This window comes from Oreochromis aureus, linkage group 19, assembly GCF_013358895.1.
Source record: "Oreochromis aureus strain Israel breed Guangdong linkage group 19, ZZ_aureus, whole genome shotgun sequence".
Lineage (NCBI taxonomy): Eukaryota > Metazoa > Chordata > Actinopteri > Cichliformes > Cichlidae > Oreochromis > Oreochromis aureus.
In genome coordinates this window covers 9,180,501-9,202,809 of record NC_052960.1, presented here as the reverse complement: position 1 = coordinate 9,202,809, position 22,309 = coordinate 9,180,501, and the positions used below count along the sequence as shown (strand labels likewise).

General features: G+C 39.3%; 3 protein-coding genes across 9 annotated transcripts in view; 1 reads left to right on the top strand and 2 right to left on the bottom strand.

The window, feature by feature from the left end:
* The window catches only part of ccdc177 (coiled-coil domain containing 177), a 79,046-nt gene extending 75,276 nt beyond the window's left edge, over window positions 1-3,770 (top strand). For all 5 annotated transcript variants that reach the window (XM_039603577.1, XM_039603575.1, XM_039603576.1 and 2 more), the window contains one exon: window positions 2,034-3,770. The gene's annotated coding sequence lies outside the window, so the exon portion shown is untranslated. The remainder of the gene's footprint in view (window positions 1-2,033) is intronic.
* Window positions 2,955-13,994, bottom strand: plekhd1 (pleckstrin homology domain containing, family D (with coiled-coil domains) member 1). 2 transcript variants are annotated; one of them, XM_031733502.2, is made up of 15 exons: window positions 13,913-13,994; window positions 13,614-13,788; window positions 11,535-11,628; window positions 11,308-11,397; window positions 10,781-10,857; window positions 10,518-10,609; window positions 10,367-10,419; window positions 10,100-10,194; window positions 9,854-9,947; window positions 9,022-9,212; window positions 7,809-7,941; window positions 5,631-5,775; window positions 5,038-5,181; window positions 4,447-4,620; window positions 2,955-4,216 (listed from the first exon to the last, which is right to left on the bottom strand). In XM_031733502.2, the coding sequence occupies exons 2-14, from the start codon at window positions 13,766-13,768 to the stop codon at window positions 4,463-4,465; spliced, it is 1,521 nt and encodes a 506-aa protein (XP_031589362.1). In that variant the 5' UTR covers window positions 13,769-13,788; window positions 13,913-13,994; the 3' UTR covers window positions 2,955-4,216; window positions 4,447-4,462. The 2 variants fall into 2 exon arrangements, with proteins under 2 accessions (XP_031589362.1, XP_039459514.1); XM_039603580.1 differs by lacking the exon at window positions 13,913-13,994 and having other exon boundaries at window positions 2,955-4,620; window positions 13,614-13,768.
* Window positions 13,995-14,562: 568 nt separating this feature from the next.
* Window positions 14,563-22,112, bottom strand: slc39a9 (solute carrier family 39 member 9). Of its 2 annotated transcripts, none has more exons than XM_031733487.2 (7): window positions 21,532-22,112; window positions 21,300-21,408; window positions 19,880-20,086; window positions 19,433-19,501; window positions 18,958-19,043; window positions 17,504-17,638; window positions 14,563-17,260 (listed from the first exon to the last, which is right to left on the bottom strand). In XM_031733487.2, the coding sequence occupies exons 1-7, from the start codon at window positions 21,625-21,627 to the stop codon at window positions 17,027-17,029; spliced, it is 936 nt and encodes a 311-aa protein (XP_031589347.1). In that variant the 5' UTR covers window positions 21,628-22,112; the 3' UTR covers window positions 14,563-17,026. The 2 variants fall into 2 exon arrangements, with proteins under 2 accessions (XP_031589347.1, XP_031589348.1); XM_031733488.2 differs by having other exon boundaries at window positions 19,880-20,083.
* Between the last annotated feature and the right edge of the window lie 197 nt (window positions 22,113-22,309).

Below are 22,309 nucleotides of genomic sequence, written 5' to 3'. Positions count from 1 at the left end.
CCCTGCACCCAAACTGCAGCCAGGAAGTAGACTGAACTGAGCAATTCAGGCAGTCACATGTTGGATATCTAAAGCCAGAATAAATATGGCCAGCAGAGGACTAACAGGCTTATGGCTGACTGATCCGCAGTGTTCCAAGCATATAATCATAGGGAGGTGATGTGAGGCCGGAGGATGAGACAGCATATCTGTAGGTGCTCATGATGCGATTCAGAAGGTAAAGTTGGCAATCTAAAGTATAGTTACTGTCAAACACAGAGGTTGCTGCAAATCTAGTAATTATTAACAACATAAATGCAGGTATGTCTCATTTCTAAAGAAAAATTAGAAGCCTGCCAGACTTCTCATGGAACACAGAACCTGCACATATGTCAGCCTCTAGTTCAAAGAGATGGCATTAAAAACTGTCTGTTACTGTCCGTGCCAGAGCTGGTGTCGTAACTTGCTGATAAGTGGAGGGAAAAGAATCGGTGGTTAAATGATGTGCATTTATAACTCGCCCTGGAAATATAGGAACTTATGAAAGAGAATATCTGCCCACAGTGCAGTGGTTTACACAGTTGCCTAAAAAGCCAAAGATCCCCAGTTGGATCCCAAGAGGAGACATAAATCCCTTAGGGGTCGTGTCATTTGGTGCATCTGGTATAAAATAACATCTGCCAATTCAAACATGCAGCGTGCCCTGCTGTGACGACCCCTTTTGACTAGAAATAGCTGTTAAAGAGGATATTCATGTTAAGGAGATGGTTCATCACAAAAGTTCAGTTTATTCCTGTAACACCACTTATCTGTCTGGATGGCGTTTATGTGCTATCATATTTTAAATGGTTTGCCCTTTTCTTGAATGTAATAGAACCAGACGGCATTTGCCTTGTGCTGAAAGCACCATAAAAAGCCATTTGAATCAGTGTCTCTTTCCAGAATCACAATACAGTTATTCAGACATTTCCACAACCCTTGTTGTAACCAGTTTCACATAGGCACTATTTTATGTTTGCCGAACTACATTCACCAACCCTATCATTACCTAAATTGTAGTGTGCCTCTAACAGCGAAGAGACGTTCACGCTAATGAGAGGTTTAAAGAATGCAAACATAGCTGACTCCCACCTCAGCTGATCAACTATATGCACACTTTTTTAGTTAGTTTACCTTCTCACAACAACTCTGAGCAACACAAACTGAGTAACATTTATTATATTATTTTTCTATAACATTATCATAGTCAAGAAAAGGCAGGCGCTGCTAAAATCAACCAAGAGTGCATTCTACTGTCCGTCCAGTCAAAATTTCCTTTAGTTGAATCTGTGTTACTTAATGTGAAACGCTCTTTAATTTTACATCTAGCAGCCTGATTCTTCATCAGCAGTGCTGCAGAACCAATGCAGTTTTAAGTAGCTCATTGCTTTTTGTGTTGCTTTGAAGCAACACTTGAACATATATATATCAAATCTATTTAATTGTAACAAGTGAAGATACCATCTTTTCCTATAGACAATTAAATAATCAGTATCTGGTGTGCAAAAGATAACAATACATGTTTTCTTTAAGGTAACACAATGGACTGTCTGAAATGCACATGCATGTTACTAACCAGATTTACTTCATGATACTGAAAACGCAAACAAAATGTCTTTTAAAAAGGTATTTATTACGTGGACTGTGTAGTACAATGCTTGTGTAGACATCCTTGTTTTAGTACAAGTAACGAGTCTTCCTAAATAAAGCAGGGAATAGTATTTCACCATCAATTATATTAAAATAAAGTGCAATAACAACAGAAAAGGACAAATAATCAACCAGTTGCTTGTTGCTGAAGATGGTTCTTTATGGCTGTGTCTTTGGACTCATGTAATTCTGCAAAGTGAATGCAGTCTGAACTAAAATGCCCAAATCTTTCATTGTACTCTGGCTTTAGATTTCTTCCTTATACTTATTTTGAACACTAGCCTTCATTAAACTTCTGTTTTACTGAAGACCAAACTGCACTGCTGATACCCACATTCATCACCGTCTTATTTTTTGTGTTTCAGGTGCTGGTGATGAGCGTGAGCTGGTGATGTAACCCACAAGCCTCCCGACAAAACTGTTCCTCCCACACTGAGCTTTATCAAAGTGTAAAACAAAGCCTCTCCTGGTGGAAATACAGTCTTATCAGATCTTATTTTATAGGTTTTTATTCAGTTTGTACCCGTTAACAGTGCCAACTATTGTGCTGCAGAGAAGAAGAACCTTCCGCCTTTTACCTGCATCAATGAAACAACGTGTGCAAGGTTCAAACACAGCTTTATTAGCATCAAGTCGTGTTTCGTCCAGTATGTTTCCTTCTCATCTTCCCCTTACATGTGGGCTTTGTTTCTGTATCACTTCTGGTGTTGAGTTATTTAACATTTGTACATTATCATAAAATGCTTCCTTTGATGAATTACATTGAGTTGCATTGTCAAGAAAGGATTTTTTCAGATGTAGCAATAATGAAATGGTCGTGGATGATATCGAACACATCTGTCAGTTCATCGTTTCCATCAGTCCTCTAAACTGAAGGTCTGTGCATACAATCAAAAGTGGAAAAATAAAAACAAACATTTTTCAAGTTGGATTTGCGTTGTCTGTGCCATCTGCTTCATTTAGTAACAAGCTTTTTTCAGGAATACAAAATGGTAAAAGTACTAGCAGTTACACAGATACATCTTTAACACAGATATTCATTGGTAGAAGAATCAGAAAAATGTACTTCAAATATTAAACGGTAAGTGTAATTTATATTTTGCATCATTTTTCTTTTGTCTTTTTTTTTTAACCTTTTTAATACGGCAAGGTTTTTTAATTACATATGGTTCCAAAACTAGTGGTCATGTCCCTGCAGGGGGTGGAAAAAATTAATCTGACAGGTCCTGAGAAAACTAATGGTGTGGGAAAGTCTAAGAAATAAGTTCCTACTACATTTTTTTTTTAATTCTGAGCTTTGAACTCAGAGATGTCAGACAATTCTTTCTGTTTGAACCTAAAGCAGTTTTCTCGGTTAAAGTCTCAGTTGAACTCAGGTTAGGTCATTGTCCTACTTTTTTTTCCCCCTCACATGTGCCATACAGACGAAGATCACGTGTGGATTAACAATGATGCTACCTTACTATAGGGTGCAAGAAGCAGGACACAGGACAACAACACACTCCATGTGGATTCCCCTGAGTATCACCCGCAGCTGCTCCCAGATTGGTGCAAACTGCCACGATCAGCGATGACCCAGACTTTGTACTAAGGAGCTGGCGGGGTAAAGACCTTTTAATGTATGTTGTTCGTTAAATGCTTTTCTTCTCACATCCACCTCTTTGGGGAAGTGACTGAAGAAAGATTCAGTGCTATAGTGCATTTGTGGAAATTTACCTATTTGACCTACAACTAAAATTAAACAGCAGGTTTTCTATAAGAGGCCCCAAACCAAAGACACAGGGAACCACTGATTGGCAGTAATTCGTTTTAAAAACTCGTGTTGTTAGTTTAAGCATGAAAAGTAACTAGTTAATACATTGGTTTAAGTTTAGCTTTAAGATACTCACATGTGGCTTAATCAGATCTGAAAGCTTCATGTGGTCATTTTCAGTCAAACGGTTCCAGGAACTGTTGACCATAAGGAACTAAACTCAGCAGCTATTAGGATGTTTCCACTGCAAGAATTCGGAAAATATGGATATTCACACATTCTCTACGTACTTTTTGACATCTATAAAGTGTAGACTGTTTGAAGAAACTAGTGTAGTGACCATGAGTGACTATGACTCTTTTCTGACAGCACTATATAGTAAATAAACTGATCCAATCAACTACACCTAATAAATAGAAATTTCAGACAATAATTAGCCAAGGACCTTTTGGAAATTTAAAATAGGGTTATTACTAATGCTTTCTTGAAGGTTATGCTAAAAATAAATAACAGTAAACCCGAAAAGGAGTAGGAAACGTGGCATTCCTAGTTTAGCTTATGTGATTAGTTCCTTTTGGTCAACAAAAGACATAATTTATGTTAATGAAAAAATTAAAGGTTCTACTCTAAAATAAATCCCCACAGCTCTATACAACAAAACTCTCAGCAGCTGCTTTGGAGTCTCGTTTTTCACCTTGGCGCCTTAGACTCCACAGTCGCTCTTATTTGCCTAATCTTCACAGTTTTCCCTGCTGTAGGAATTTAGTTCCCAGTTTAACTCCACTGGCCCTAGAACTGTTGAGTCAAAAAGACAACAAAGCCATCAGACCATGAGAGAACAGAAAAAGTGCTCTTATATTTACTCTTTTAAATTTTGACTGATCAACTAAAACTTTGTCATGGTTTCAAATAACACCGATTTCTGTGCACATTCATTTACAGTGTCTTAATGGTGGGTTTGGTAACAGCATCTTTGGGTGACTCTGAGACTGAGGTGAAGCTAAGGACCGTTTCTCTTCTTTTACCTCGCTCTATCTCCTCTCAGACGTCTGTTATGTTTGTGGCGTCCTTGCGAGCCATGATCTTGTACACACTCTCTCTGAAGCTGCTGTCCGAGGTCAGGCGTCGGGCGGTCTCCTTCAGCTCCTCGATGCTGCTGCCGTCGGTGTTGGCTACAGCGAACGACTTGGAGTGTTTTACTGTAGCGAGACAATGAAATGTGGAGCTCAGTCAATGCAGTGCTCCATTTGGGACAATGCCATTTCAGAAATGTCTTGCTTTAATCATTTGTCATGAAGACAATGTGTTGCTTCTCTTGATTTTTTATAAATAGTATTAGGCAGAGATCTTGGGTTTTTGGACTGGTAACTGGGGCTCTGAAAAAAGATATTAACTAAACAATTACTCTATGGCAAAACCTAAAATAATTACTATTATTTAACAGTCTGTAACCGTAATACAAGTAGAAACTCCATAAAATGGCATCGGATTTTTGAACACTTTAGAAAGAAAACACTCCATGGAGAGAGCCAAAAGTACCTGAAAGTAGGGACTTGAGAAGCATGTTTCTTTGGTGCGTCATTATGCTATGATGATTATTTCATGATATAACTTACACCAGTGGCGCTTCGAAGCTCGCCTCTGGATTCTGCAGCTCTTAATTCTGCGCGCAGCAGCTTTGTGAAGGTATACTGCATTCTTCATTATGGCTGGGAGCTTTGCCTCAATCTCTGCTGCACAGATACACTCCTCAAAGAACCCTGGATACACACAATCAGATGCATTTGTTATAAAGAGGATGCTCTGCCTTCAAACATGTAACCTCAGACAGGGTCCTGATTTGATGCCTCAGTGGTAGCTTGGAAACTTAACAGAGCCTTTTCCTCTAATGACAGGTTAAAATATGGCATTATGGTACAAAATTACAGAATCATTTCTTGGAGAAAAATCCACTAAATCTTTGTCTACTGGAATATTTATTAAGAAATGATTGATTCCTGTTTTCTGGTGAAAACCAGAAGTGCCAAATTAAATCAGTTTCCATGGCAATAACATGACTATCACTTGTTCTGCGTGTGCATGATCCACCGCCACAGTCAGATTTCTCCAACAACCGACTTAAGCTCTTTGAATTTTTCAGTGCACTTAATGCATCACATATTGACCAGATAACTACACCCAAACGGATAACATCAGTGCATGCACTCACTCCTCAGCTGCGTGACGTCACCCTTCATCTTCTCATCTCTCTCTTTGGTACGCTCCACTGAGTTCAGGCCTTTCTCCAAGTTCTGCAGAGCCTCTTCAGCCTCTTTTAGCCTCCTCTCCAGCTCCATCCGAGACTCTATCTCTGCCTGGGCAAAGGGGGGAATAGAAAGCCAAGTTTATTTAAGACCTATACTGTAGAGGATTATTAGTCCATAGTATCCTGATCAGTTGCTGATGTGTTTTTGATGCGAGTTTGAAAATTGAACTTAAACAGAATAAATATTGATTGATGTTAGCTTTTGTCCAAAAACATCTCTGTAAAACTCAATTATGTAGACATCTATAGTGTTAGGCTATCCCACATGAGGGTATTCTGCATGTGAAACTGCTCATCTGCACTTTACAAATAATCAACTTAAACTGAGGCCTGAGAAAAAGGGATGCAGAAGGAGCCGTCTGTGAGCAGGTGTACTAAGGTGATGAGGCAAAGCAGGCAGAAAACAAATGTAATTTCGTACAGAGAAATTAGACAACAAAGGAGAGTGAGCATCCCCGTCAGTGCAATGCATAACTTAAAGCAGTGGTTCCCAAAGTGTGGGGCCCGCCCCCTAGGGGGGGCGCAGAGCTATTGCAGGGGGGGCGCGGCATGAAAAGGGGAAAAAAACAAAAACAAAAACAACGCTTGGACACTGCTAGCACGGGGCGACCACACAAACGCAAAGCAGGAGATGAAGCATCGCTGAATATGTTTCCAAACCAACTTCATTCTAAGCCAAAGACTAGAAAATATGGTGAAGCATATCTTCCCTTTGGCTTCACCTGCACAAGTGCTGAGGTAGGTCTCCCCTGCAAAATTAGTTTCCCTGCGTCGGGAGCAGCGCTGGGCTGTTCAAATCACGGACAAACAGTATCCCACAGTTGTTTATGTTTTTGAACCCATTTTGTAGAGGGTTTTTTTGAAAAATGTATTGATAGCAATGTTGAACATTATTACACAGGAAAAAAAACAACTACATGTAAAATAATTACACCGTGATGCCTCTGCCTTTCTAAATGCAGGGACAGTAATGGCCTGTATATGTAAGCGTGTAAAACCTGCAGATAGTCAGATTAACAGTAACAGTATTTTCTCTCTATCTGCCATTCTGCAATTCATCTCATGTAAACAATAACGTGGCGCACAGTGTGACGTGAAAAAGGCACATACCTTTGACATTGCGTGACAAACTCTGTATTCCTTGTCCACACGTAAACGCAAAAAAAAGGAGTTTTAAAAATCTCCGTTCTCGGTGATTCGATCGCCGTTTACATCTGCCGAAACAGCTGCGCGTTCAAAAATACCCGTGTAGGTGCGGACGGAGCGTAAAAGAGTTGGTAGTTTATTTTCTTACTACCTGTAATTTATTGCAGATTATTTGTATTTGCTTAATTGTTTAATAAATGTTTGAGGTGTGAAATAAACCGCAATGGAGCAAAATATGGGTGTGTGTGGTTAAAGGATGTGTTTGTGCGTGTGTGTGCGTGTGCGTGCGCGCGTGCAGGCGCGGGGGTGGGGGGGCGCGAACATTTTTCTTGTTAAACAAGGGGGGCCCAGCAAAAAAAGTTTGGGAACCACTGACTTAAAGTCAGGGAGATCAGACTGAGTATGGTGGGTGAGCCAGCTGATTATAGGCAGGATGCAAAAGAAAGAACTGACAGGATGCTGCTATACAGCCACTCGGTAATGTATAATTTGTCAGATGCAAAGCCTTATATTGTGTCATTTCTTTTAGCAACACTTATTTAAAAGTTAGCTTATTTTTCTTATCTTTTTTTTATGTGAATATAAATTTACATTTGCACTTTTGTCTTGTATTTGGATGCAATGTAAAAAAAAAAAAGCATTTGAGTAACTCTGTAGCAGTTCTGATGCAGTTGTTACTCAGCGAGATGCTACACTGTTGTTATAGGTGTTAAAATATGTTATAATATGTTTCCAGCAAGCTATGCTGTAGGGTCTGAAGTGTCACACATCAATACACACAGACTCATCTAAATTCTTTGGAAGTTGTGAGAGAGAAAAAAATTCTACTCAAACTACATTTAAAGACTAAAGTCTGCCGGCGGATTAACGCAGTGATCTTTGAAAAGGTGTTTCATTAACATGCAGGCTGAGAGCTGCTGAGTCACGCTGTGTTACCTTGAGCTCAGCCTCAGTCTGCTGCTTGTCCACACTGAGCTGAGAGAGCGAATGCTGCAGCGTCCGGGCCTGAGACGAGTAGTACTCCCTCTCCTGCTGCAGGACTACAGCCAGCTGCTCATTCTCCCTGAGCCTGAATAAAAGAAACCACACTCAACATTAAACAGGAAGCACACACAAAACCCAACCAACGTAAAGAAAGGGTTTGGTCTGTGGGTTTTTAAACAACACTGCCTGTATGGTGCATGCATCTGTCAGTTTTCTTACTGTCATGCTGTTCACTGAGCTCTACAGGAGACACATGAATGTACACCTCAGGTCATTTCTAGGAAGAACTGGATTTTTTGTTTAAAGAGAATTTTTCCATGAGTATTTAGTATCTGCAATGCTTAAAAATGTATTAACTAGTATTTGAGGTTTTGGATCCCAAAGGTTCAAAATATTCCTTACAGAATAATTATGTTCTATGGTTTCTTTTTGTTTTCTATCTGTGGAATTAAACTGAATTCCTGAATGTCAAATAAAACTGAGAAAATATATACTTTCATCGTGATACGACTATGAAAAGGGCCAGACACTGTATAAATAGACAAGTTTAAATAAGTAAAAATACATCTACAGTTAGCAGACATTGTTGCGAGATCCATTCATGAGCATGCAGGGTTTAAAATCTCACCAGCAGCATCCTTTATACTACTTTTAATGTGATCCAACATATCTGGCGTGATACAACAAGAGAAGCAATGTATGAGAATGTTTTCAGCCTGATTATGTTATATAGTGTTCATATGACAAAAATACTGCTGTCAGTCCAAATATGACCTAGGAAAAATGGCTGAGTAAAGGTCAAGCATTGTAAAAAGCAATGTTATAGGTTGTAGCATTTTGTAACTGAACATTAGTGCTACACAGTCAATAACAGCTGCCTGTAATACTTCACTTACAGCCACCAATCAATCTGCCGGTTCTTTTAGGATCAATACACATTTCCACTAAGAGTTACATCCTGTGTTACATTATTATAGAAGTTCCCTGTCAGACTGTTTTTTGTGATATCCTGGTATGATTCCTCAGTCAAAGAATATCAAAACAGAACATGGTCGTATTGGATGTACCCTCTAAAAAGAATCAGAGAAATAAAAATCCTAAAATATTCCTTGCTGACTTCAACAGTGCTCTGCCAGTAATCGTTTGCTCTTGAGGTTACACTCACTTATCCTCAGCCTGCTCTTTCTCCTTCAGCAGGATCTTCATTTGCTCCTCAATGTGATGCAGGTCCTGCAGCAGGTCACCGTCCTCAGACTCCATGCAGCTTTTTTCTGAGCTCTCCTCCTCCGCCTCCTTCTCCTCCTGCTCCTTTACTCCCAGCAGCTGCAGCGTTCGCTGTTTCTCCTGGGACAGCTCCTGAACAAAAATGAAAAACAGGAGAGATCCAGATTTTGCTTAGTTAAAATGTAGTTGATTTGTGACATATAATTTTTTTTAATTCCCCTATTTAATATTTCATATAAACCAAGTGAAAATCTTTCCATTAAAATCAACTTTGTTTATTGTGTCCAACATACTGTTTTAAACTTGCATGAAGTTATTTTAGCACTAAGAACAACAACAACAAAAACATAACAAGCAGCTGGATAGCGTAGTAGTGAGACTACACGCCTTTGGAGCGGGAGTCGCAAGTTCGAGTCCCGCCTGAGGGTGTCTGTATCCAGTAAAGATCGGTTCGGAAAAAGGGTCTCATGGCCTGCTCTCCCAGTTAGAGATTGATGAGGTACAACACACATGCTACGGCAAGGGGGAGCCAGGACGCCAGGTCAGGGGGGGATATCGTTATCATCCCCCACTTGAGAGTCTTGTTGTTGTTTTAAAGTAGTTAGTTCAGAGTAGAGGTGCTGTAAGTTCAGTGTAAAGTAGCTGAGGCGAAGGTGTAGACCTCTGGACAAGCTGAGGAGAGGGCCCGCTGGGCCCCGGACAAGCAGAATGAATCATGTATGTAGTGTGTCAAGTACATAGGATCAACAGCGATCCAGTCTTCAATTAAATACCTCAAGGGATTTCTGCAGTGTGACCGTTAAGCTGCTCAGCTCTTGTTTTTCACGCTCGACACCTTTCAGGGACTGAGCTGTACCATCCAGATCACTGCAGCCAGCAGAAAACAAACAAACAAACAAACAAACAAACAAACAAATAAACAAATAAATAAATAAAGATAAACCAAACTCCAGACAGACAGTTTAATCAGACACTGCTAGAATATTAGGAGTATGAAAGAAGGCTGAGTGTGTGTGTACAGTTTGATCTGCTCCTGCTCTGCCTTTAGCTCCACGACCACTTCTTCAAACTTCTGTTTCTCTTCCTCCAGGACCTGGTTCAGACGCTCCAGCTCCTAGCGTGGACAAACAAACTGAACTAACTACTAAATCATGAAAAGATAACACTTCTTCTGTGTGATGAAAGTGACTACAAGAATGATATGTATTTTTCATTTTATCGCTTCAACATAAAAATTAAATGATATATAAATCAATACTAATCTCTTTAATCCTTCTAAAGTTCACCTCTCTCTGAGCTCGTTGATGACTAAGCTCCTCAGTCTCTTCCATCAGTTTATCTGGAAGAAAAAATAAATAAATATATTGCTAATACCCTGCCTCCACTTGTAAGACCTTTGAAAGGTAAATTTATTGAGATGACCTTTCTCCTGCTTACCCAGGTATTCTTGCTTCTCTTTGGCCAGCTGCAAGCCCTGAGCCTCCAGACTTTCGATCATCGCTTCCCCCAGCTGTGCATTTTTCCATGTGCTGTTGGGAAGATGCAGTGATTTGAGATAATCAAAGCACTATTAGCAAAATTAAAACATTCAAATGCTTTAAAAAAGCTGCAGAAGACAAAGAAAGCATGTTTTTAACGGCAGAAGAAACGTGTCTTGAAAATAATACTTCTGACGGAAGTAAATGAATTACAGTACTCACACTTTCCCTGACTCCTGGAGCATCTCCATCCACTGGACCTGCTCCTCCTGAGACTCAGCAGCCAGCACTATGGTGCCCTGGGGGCCGGACACACTGTGTTTTACATGTTAGCAGCTAATCAATGATCGTTTCATGCTGTAAAATGAATTTTGGTTGGGCGGTGATGGTAGTGTGTCTCGCTAAAGCTCCAGTCAGTTAACTATGTGCAATTTGTTTGATATGTTTATTTTGTAGAAATTTGTTGTTGCGTGTTGTCTGTGTGCAGCTTTTCTCCGCACGCAGCTTCATAGATGACACGTTTTAGACCTACATGACATTCGTTTGTTAACCACTTGGGGGCAGTAGAAAAAAAACTGTAACCACAACAAAATCTACCTTATTTTAGAGTACTTCATCCTGGCATACGGATTTTTAGCTTAGTTTTTGGTCTCCACCAGCTTATTTTATATTTTGATTTAAACTTGCAATAATTTATAATGTAATGGGAAAAGATTTTTTGTGAAAATGTGAAAGGATCATGTGCTTACAGAGAAATCTTCAAGGTTGATGATGATGGCAAAGGGCATCCCCAAGTCTTCATTTGCCGACACCACACATCCTCCCAGAGGAATGACTCCCTAGGACAGGAAAAGGTTTTGTTCTTTTGGTCATTTGAGTTCATTTGATCTTTCAAAACTAAACTAAAACATCAGAAAACAAGCACATCTTTAACTTCAATTTTGTTATTGTTACCAGAGATGCTGCAGCTGCTCACCTTGGGGTGAATGTTGAAGTACCTGTTGGTCTCAAAGTTTCTCTTCTCACTTTCTGCATAGTAGAGCAAGAAGCTGTCTTTGATGATGAAGAATCTTTGTAACAAGGAAACAATGAAAGCAAGACTGAGTGAGTCCTGTGGGGCTAAAAGGAACCAACGTCTGGCATCGCTAAGTTTTGGTCACTTGATTGACTGAATATGAAAACGTTTTTGCTGATAACCCATTAACACTTTTCTCCACTTGTTTCTCTTTATGCAAGTTTTTCAGTCTTATTGCACACACGTCCATGTTATGTTAACACACTCAGCCTAGGAACTCAATTTTCTTTTACTGCTGCTAGAATATTGTGCAATTCTAACAAGCTTGAAATTAACATGAAAAATATTTGTTGTGATTTATCACTCCAAAAGACCTGTTTCGATTTTCAGTCTGGTTTTCATTTAATTTGGCATGCATCAGCATTTTCTCTTTGTTTTCCTTCCTTAAAAATGGCTTCTTGACAACCACTCTACCACGGAGACCATTTCAGTAAACAGTAGATGGATCAACTGCACGGCAAGAAGCATCTCGCAGGTCCCATGTCAGGTCCTTGCTGGGTTTTTTCCCTATTAAGGATGTGACTGTCAGATAGTACAGATTAAGCTTTAGGCCTACCACGTTCCCTTTTGTCCTCAGTTTGTCCAGTTTTCTCACAGGACATGCTGCGCAACATCTAAACAACATTTCAGGTAGCAGCACTTTGGGAATCGCCTTGTTGCTGTAAAAATAGTTCTTTGCCAGATTGTTTGTCATGTGTAAACTCAGCATTAGTTCATCCTGTGACTTAGGTGTCTTTTTCAATGTTTGAATGATTCATAGGTCAGTGTGAACAAACATCATTTCATCACAATAAAGAAAAACACCCAAAGACCTTCAGAAAGCCTTGTAGTCTCATTCCTTGGAAACAAAATATAAAGAAATTAATAATAACTCAAGACTTTTGCACAATACTGCACTAGTTTAGGGAGTGGCACTCATTGAGGGAAATGACTGACTAAGAGACATATTTATTTTAGAAATTAATCAAAACTGGTCAATAAAATCTTAATGTTTTCTGACATTTAGTTTCTAGTATGAGTACATCCTACTTTTCCAACACTACAAGACCTTCCTGTCGTTAGAAAACTCTTACAACACCTCCAAATGTGTAATACTCGTCCTGACTTTCAGTAGACTATTTAATTTTCACCATAAAAGAAGCTGTGAAATATGCTGGACCATTAACACTTAAGGCGGATAAGTCTTTTACATACATTTCATCCCACTGGTTGGGAGATTTATATTAAACAGCTGGTAATGACAATAAAACCTATTAAACCAAATTTAGCACAGAAATCCAAAGAAGCACTTACTGAAAATTATGGCGACCTTTATGACACAAGCAGCTGGGATAGGTGACAAATAGTGTGCTGCAAATGGACTCCCTGGATCCACCGTATATTGTCGTTTTAACTGTTATGTAAACTAAGAGCATTACCATGACTCAAGATATCAATCCAGGCATTTTGACCAAATTTAAACTGCTCTCAGGATATACTGAAAATGCGGGTGTGCATAAATATTTCCTGTTATTATATAAAGCAATCCTCTAATGGAAAACACGTCAATGGTACAGTTTACAAAATCCTATTGCTGTCTTCTGGGATAAAAAAAAGAAAAGAAGTTTAATCAATAAGCATTCATAAAAGATAATAAATAAAACAATGATTTGTAGGGAAAAATTACTGCAGATGTTTTACCTACAATTTGTAATGCAAATTAAAAGGTTAAATTTCCTCTCAGTATACAAGAATTTTTATTTTACAGCTGTAACAGCCAATAAATGTGTTCTAAATACAACACAGCTAATTCAAACTTTTAGTTCAGACTTTGATACATGACAGAAAATTCGAACCACTTTCTAAACATGATTGTTTTGTCGCTGTCAAGGGGCAGCCGGCAAACTAAAGAAAAAGCTGAGGCATCAAGAGAATTGGTCACATTTAGCTGTAGGATCAAAACAAAACAACAACAACAACCCAGTCACACCTCACCCTCACCTGCGGGACCACTTGGCCGAGGGCCGACCGAACGGCCTCTTCCAGAGCACGCCATGCAGCTGCACTTTGGTGCTGATGTCCAGTAGTTCAGAGTCTGACTGCTCCATTGATGACCAGGGCGAAAACAGAGAGTTCCTGGATGAAGACGAGAACATCCTCTGTGGCTTCCCTCGCCCTGGGAGGTGGGACAAAAATGATCAATAAAATAAAAATAAATAAACAAAGCACAATGCAATCACTCAATAGCAATTAGTCCAACAACACCCGATAAACACACACATACACGCACGCATACACACATAGAGGTGCTGCAGGCACAGCTTCAATACAAAGCAGGAAAAGCAGCAAACAAATCCCAATAACTCAGCAGGGCGGAACGATGCAGCTGCCAATACGCTCATCAGCTGGAGGCAGACTGACTGCACAGCGACGATGAAAACAGGATGAGAGAGGGGGGGGGCAAGAGGAGGGATACTGGAAGGCAATGGGGGAGGGAGAGAAGCTTTAGCAATGAGTTGCTAAATCTGAAGCCGGTCGATATATTCCAGCCAGTAAAAGCTGTTATTCAGATTACAGTATTTGCAGAGAGGAGCGGTTTCCAGTTATTGGCAGGTATGAACTCTCCGGTCTCTCCATCAGTCCATCCTGCACCCCAGCAGCGAGTTAAGAGGAAGGCCATGGCTCCACAACTTTCTACTAAAGAGGATGAAGAGTCAGAGCAGTTGTTGTGTGGCTTTAGTGTCATGGGTATCAGATTAATTTACAGAACATGTGTCCGAGTGGATGGACAGAAGATTATAAAGATACCGATAGTTCAGCCTTGAAATCCAGGACAGAGAAATGCTGTGTAATGTAAGGCAACAGTTGCTGTCTAAACCTCTGTGATTTTGTTCAGGCTCATAAACATGTTACCGACCCATTATGTTTGATAGTTAAATCATCAGACATCAACAATTAAAAAAACTTTAATTTAGTCATCATAAAACACGCTCCTTTACAACTGATTTTTACAATCAAAGTATGGAAATAAGGCAGACTCCTTTAGGAATGATAGGAAAAGAAAAGAAAACCGATTCACACCGACCTCCACCGAAATTAACTATACAACAATCAGCCTGATATCCCCACCCCTTGATTCCAGTCAGCCCCAATCGGAGCCTTTATCTTTAATCATGAAATGCATTTAGATCATTTCAAATCTGAAGGGGATGTGCCTTCAGCCAATTAAACCCCAGTATTTTGGCTGTTCAGGAAAAGATGATGAAGCCTCGTGTTGAAATATTATCACACATTATCATGTGTGAACAAACTACATTCTGAATAAGAAGTTAGAAAGAGATATCTTGCAGCCAACTCTACAGTCTCTCAACTTTTAAGAGGATATTTGTCTATTATAAAGCTTTTTTTCCCCTGTTTTGACTGCAATGTTAATTAAATTCAATCAAGCTACAATAGCAGAACCACAGTTTTTAGTTTTTAACCCCACAAATGATCAAAAACATTTTTAACTTGAGGATAAAAAATAAAAAAAAGAGCCAAATATCTGCTGGATTTAGCTCTTATAAGTAACTGAAGATTGTGCTGAAGTAATCTCGATACATTAGGATATTTTTAACGTTTGACATTTGAAAATATTGAGGCTGCCTACTAGTGTGCCAAGTTGTCAAGCATCACAGTGGAGGGGGACGGTTCCCAGTTCCCTTTAGTACGCACAAACAGTTTCCCAGAAAAAACAAAAGTCATGCAGCTTCTGGTCTGCATGCAATTCCACCCCACCTTCTGTCACAGTCACTCAAAAACAAAACAAACAAAAACAAAGCCTAAAACAACACGGCGTGCTTCTTCTCATACAAGTTAGAATTAATTCACAGGTCATGTGTAAAAGCCTTAAATTTATACATAAATCAAAGACTCCTCAACTCAGTCTGTAGCTTGTTGAGTTGGTACTGTGAAGACGAGTTTGTCGATGTCCAAAAGTTCAACATAGAAAAAAAAGAAACTGTAATTAAGAGTAAGCTCACACGAGAAATCCTGATGATTGTGGAGGGAAGAAGTTGCTTTGTACAGTATACATACATATACAAACACGTGAGCTCTGCTGTGAGCAGGCACAGTGATACAGAAGATATCCAAAATCAGCCTACTTACATTTTATTGATACTGGACAAGAGAAGTAACTGAGGCAGAGCAGCATTCGGGACTCCCTACCTTTCAGATCTTGGTGCGTGAATAACATAATGAGCACCTTTATGATCAAGACAAACCCTCTGTACACATTTCAGACTTGGCTGCACTGCTGGCAAAGAAGTGACCTGGCCTCAAATTCACTTTTTGGTGATTATTGCTATAAGTATAATTACTTAATAGAGAGTTAACCCAAATAAAATGAAACTGTTGGTCATAATTCTCCTCAAACAATCTTTAACAGGTCTGTTCTCCTGTGCCCAAAAAGGTTTTACCCAATTAATGCCCTCGAGCAAGACAAATCCCTCCACCACCTGAAAACACTCTACAACACAGACTTATCCCAAGTTTAAATATAAACTAAAGAAATTTTAAAGAAAAGTTACAGTTGATGTTCAGATGGGAGGCTCGTTGCGTTTGTCGTTATGCAGGACTTAAAGGAAACTGTGTCGCATAAAGAAAGAGTTTGTTACAACTGATTTTTCTAGCGGTGCCAGACTCTCCACTTGCTACACAAACTCACTAGCCACTAGCCACTGTTACAAGGATCTTGCTGGTTAATCTGTCTGATCTACTGTGAAAACATGACCTCCTTTGGCAAGAAGAAAACATCTTGTACAAGCCAGTGTTGTTTTGGGGCCATCCTCAGAGATCTGTTTCAGGCTTGCTAATATGGCACTTAATCAGATCCAGTCCATCAGTATTGTTGCTAATTCATCTACACTCTATACAATTATTTTTAAAAAAGTGAGTTTCACTGCTTTTGAGATATCACAAGTTTAATCAAGACTAAATCTCACTGTGCATCTGCCATCTAGTAAAAGGTCTCTAATGAAATCAGGGCTATTTTTGACTTGGACGAGAACTACAGTATAACGCAACACTGAAAAATCCACAGTGACCTAAATGAACTCATCTAAAAGATCCACCTCTGGCATCTTGGAAAAAAATGATTTCTGGTGGAATTAATGCATACATACAGTAGATGCATTATACTTTGTTGTCAGTGTCAGTAGATAAAATATCATCGTGTGCACTGGTTGTCACTGGAGCAACTCTGATTTTCACTCGTTCCCTGCTTAGAGTTCATTTTCAAGTCATAAGAAGTCCCTGCACAAGATCCATTAATAGACACCAAGCAATAAGACATCTGAATCCACCGTGAATGAAGTCTTTGTTTCAGCTTCTTTCCCCTGTACACCCATCTTAAATCCATCCAGTGCATGGGTCTAATGATGGTGACCGATGGACAGCACCAGCGGAATGAGGCAGCCCAGCACCAGAGCTCCCACCTCCACCTTGCTCAGTCCCTTTCCTCCGTTTCCTCCTGCAGCAGCGTGGCTGTGACCGCCGCCCCCCACCTCAGGCAGAACGTGGACCGTTGCCACGTAGAGAAATGTGCCGGCAGAGAAAAGCATGGCGACACCTGTGGCGTTGACGTCTGACAGTGCTTCTTTGCTGCTCTAAGAGGGGAACAGACAAGAACAGTGTGAACCTTAAAGTTCTCCTTTTCTAGTGACTCCAATGTTGATGAAATAATGTCTTTGTAGTATTTGGGCAGTAGTCTACAAATCACAATACAGACTAGTAAAATGACAGCTGGATATCTCGATCCTCAAAGTACTGTATTGTACCAGACAGTTAACACTGAAAACTAAACATCTAGCAAAATGAAAAAAAGATCAGTGCAAAAATATAATAATTACCTGACTGAGACCTAAAAATGTGAGCATGGCGAGGACTGGCGCTGCCAGGGCAAAGACCAAGAGATGTTTGCGGATACGATTTCTCTCGAGACCGGCATGCATTAGGAAGGATACAAGACCAAATGCTGCTGGCGCCTACAATCAACAAAACAGAAGAGTTCATATAGCAATTTACTGCAGCAACCAACAATCAATTCTTTTACCAATTAATGTGCAAATTAATGCTGAAAAAATCCTCCGTGCATTATAAACTCAGTAGCTGTACTTAAATGTAATTCATTTGCAGGCCTGCAAAAATTAAAGACACCCTTACTGCTTCCTTAGGATTTATGGTGGAGTAGTAATTGATCATCATTAAGTGTAAGCACCTCTATAAATGCAGCTGTTTTGTCAGCGATCAGCAGTGATCTTAAAGAAGCAACTGTTTGTCTGGGAAGGGTTGTAGGTCCATTTTTATACAACAACAAGCAAACATAGTCCATCATCCTTGAGTGACAGTGGTTATTTACAAGAGGAAAACATTCAAGATAGCAGACAATCTTCCTAGATGTAGACATCACAGCAAATTCCTCCCAGGGTCAGACTGTACAATGCCCAGATAGATTGCAAAAAACCCAAGAGCTACATCTGAGACTCTACAGCCCTCAGTTACAATTTTAAATGTTAAACTTTAGTAGAAAAATGGAAGGGTTGCTAACAGAAGGAATCTTCTCTTTAAAAAGAACATGGCAGCCTTGCTTAAGTTACCAAAACTGGATCCGGTCAACCCACAAGACTTCTGGAACAATGTCCTTTAGATAGACAAGACTAAAGTGGAGATGTCTGGCCATAATGCACAGCGCCACGTTGGTTTGGAGAAAACCAAACACAGCATATCAAGAAAAAAAACACAGATCATACAAACTATGAAGAATGGCGGTGGAGAAGTTATGATTTGGGCTTGTTTTGGAGCCACGGGACCTGGATACCTTGCAGTCATTGGTAAACAAATCAAAGTATTCAAGAGTCAAATGTAAGGCCATCTGTCTGACAACTAAAGCTTGGAAGACACTGGAAAATGCAACAGAATGACTGAAAAAAAGAATCAAAGTGTTGCAAAGTCCAGACCTCAACATGGAAAATATCCTCCAAATCTATGAGAGACTGATAAAGTCACACAGAAAATAATTACTTAAGTTATCACATCTAAAGATAGTTCTACAAGCTACTGAATCACTGGGCGTGCTAGTTTTTCACAGGCCTGTGCAAACTTTATTTTTAAGATGCCTGTATACGTATACACACAAACACTGGTACAGTACATGCGAGTGAAATTCTCGCACACAAGAATTTCACTCGCATGTACTGTACCAGTGTACCTGCACATGTGACGTGACAATAAAAGTGATTTGATTTGATTTGAAACAAAAAAAAAATATCAACCACTGACTTTATTATATATGATGTATATTTACCTTATGCAGCATGATAGCTACAAAGACAATGAGCTGAACGCTGGTCTGAGAGGTTGAAGCAGCAGCACCCAATGCAACACCATCAGCTGCAGCCAAAAAAGAAAGGTACAATAACTACTGGAACACTTTTAAAAGCAATGATTCGTCATTAAAACAGCAATAAAATCTGGATTAAACTACTGTAATAAAAAGAAACTATTACTGTTTGAACTGAAAAGTAAACTTTGTGTATAAATTTTCCAAATGAAAACAATTTAAAGCTTAATTAAATTCATTGTATTTTAAAGTAACACAAACTCAGGTACAGAATAAAATTACACCTTTTTCATGAGTTCCACCAAATGTAAATAAATATTTAATATTTATTATTAAATATTAATATAATTAATTGATATAATATAATTTAATATTAAATATTATTTAATATTTATTTTGTGTACAGTAGCATTATCAGAAGATATAAAACCAGACTTACCTGCAGCATGGACCACAAGCCCCAGGGTAGTGGTGATTTTGGAGGAAGCAACTCTTGCTGCCTCTGGATCTAAACCAAACAAACAAACATAAATAAATAAATAAATGAACAAACACAAACACACATACACAACTCAGACAGTTTGTGGCAAGGAAACAATAAAGGGTGAAGAAATTAGTGATCTTGATGGACCACTATCTCCACACTGAGAGCTAAATTGCACCATAACGTTGGCAGACTTTGCTCAAATAAAGAGCTCTAAAATTGTTCAGTGCAGAGTGTGGGTGCATCTGAGAAAACAGAATCGGCAGTTGAGCCATTTGGATGTGTTTTGGGTTTAGTTCAATTTTATTTTTAAAGGAGAATAACACGAGATGAGACTAATGACAAAACTGCTTTTGCATCTTTTCCCTAACCAACTCTGGCTAAGGCTATTTGAATGCTTACCTTCAGTGTTGTGAACATGAGAACTGCCTATCTGGTCCACCAGTAGCATAAAGACAAAGCCTAGAACCAGGGACACTCCAATGTAGGCATGGAGCTGCTCTTGATTGTGCTCATGTTTCCCACTAGCACTAAGAGCTACCTCTGCTTCACCCTTTCCCTCCGACGCTTCTGCAACTGCAGATTGGCCGTGACTGTGGTGCCCACCTGCTGAACGAGAAAATCAGCAGAAAAATGGACTGTTAAAGACACAAATACCTTAATGCATCAGAAACAAAGAGATTTAAAATGAAAATTCCAGAGACCATCACAAATACTGCTGATATGCAAATGACAATAAGTCAGAAACTGATTTCAGAATGTTGTACTTTACTTTCCTCTGTTTAAATAAAATTCATACTGTTACAATCTACACAAGCACATGTACCTATACCATTGGTCTACATGCTCTCTACTTAATTTTCCTCTGGTATATTTTAGTTTAAACTTGTTGCAAGCATGAAGGAATCTGAAGCTTTCATAAACGTCTAACGACTATTTTATAATGCAAAATCTAAAATCTAAAGTGCATAAAATAAGAAGCTGACAGGAAATGAGGAAAAAACAGACACTCAGTAAAGATGCACAGCTTAAAGTTATAATTACCTAGTACTTTCAGTAGAATGATTAACGGGGATGGGGTGGGGGGGATACCCGATGGACAAATCTGGACACCAGTGCATTTGATTGAAAGTGTGTGTGTGTGTGTGTGTGTAACTCTTATTTGTACTTGATGTATGTACCAAGAACTGAAAAGAAGACAATTTGCTTCTCATTTGAAATTTTGATTACTTTTGGAAGTATTTTAACAAATTGTTTTGTCTGACTACCAGCCCATTTCCACAAGAAAGATTACATTTGCATTACACATCAAAGAGAAAAGCAGCAAAATAACATACAGGGAAAACTTTGTGTCCTTTCTCGATAATCAACCAGTTAACTACTTTAACCAATCTACTATTGGATTAGGATAGACGTTTATCACTTATTTAAGTTTATTTGACTATTTCACCAGGGCAGCCTCTGAAACACACTGTACATTAGTGTACAGTGTATTGTAAACCAATAAGACAGTGTATGCCCTGAGCTTTGCAACTCATCCATGTATTGCTCATAGGCTTAAGGAACAAGTATTTCTCAGAGCTGTAGCACATCCCGGCTGATTGTGAAGGGCATTATTACTCGTTTTCTGAGTCATAGACTAAAATAAATAATAAATAAATAATAAGCTTATCGTCAAACGTGCAAAATCCAAAGATATTGCAGCCCGTAAAAAATCATGACTATTTCATTGTCTTACAGTTATTGATACAGTAGTTAATTCTTAATTGTCTGTCCATTCATGATCTGAGCAAACCTTCCACCTCCACCTGTGGAACCCTACCTTCAAGGATTTCTTCGTAAAGTGCGTGGACCCCTTCAGGGATGATCACGGCAAGTGCAGTCCCACAGAGCAGCCCTGCTCCCAGCACAGTGATCAGCTTCAGCTTCTCCTAAACAAAGTCAGAGACCCAGACCTTAAGCACAATACCTCCTTATTGTTTGAAAGTTGAGTCCATTTCATGATAGCTTGGTAGCTAAAGTTAGCTACATGCATACGTATGTCACAAACCTACCTCTGAGAAGTTAACCGCTAAAGGTATCGTCCCGGCCACATAACATCCCACCAGCATCGCAAGGGACAGCAGGCTGATCGAGCTAAAATCGTCCATGACTGCACTTTTCTCTTCGGCTAACGTACTGCTAAGCTATACCATCAAATCCAAACTCCACTCCGCTTTTAGCACGGACTTTTACTCGTTACGGTAAAGTTCAACAACATTAGTTTTTTGCTGTTTAATTCAATACACGTCACGACCCACTTTCGGTACCAGCCCGGTCTGGTGCCAAACATCCACGTTATAACTGGTCAGTGTGTCTCTCTGGCCTCGGTAACGCAGTCAAAGCTAAGCTAACTAGCGTCAGTATTTATATGCCTTTCGATATTAATGAAAAAGGAACCCGGAAACGGTAACGGTCCAGTGCAAACAACTGATACTACGCATATTTTCTGTCAAGTCCAGTTGTCAGAATAATATTGCAACTTCCCGATTCGGTTAGCGTCAACACACCGGCTAATGGAACATCTTCTTGTTTAGAGCCGATCAAAGTGCTTCCGGGTCAGAGTTCAGGCGACCTGCCACGTATCCGTGAGACTCGCTGGAAAAGAGAAGGAAGTAATGTGACAACAAGTCATAAACATAGGAAAAAACAAAAATAAACACCGACAGTAGATTCTGCAAGAGAATTTGCAGCTTTTATTTTTGTGCGATTTTTAAAAATGTATGTATGTATTTATTTTTTGCAAATAATAATACACTAAACCTAAAATATGACTATAAATAAATAATACAC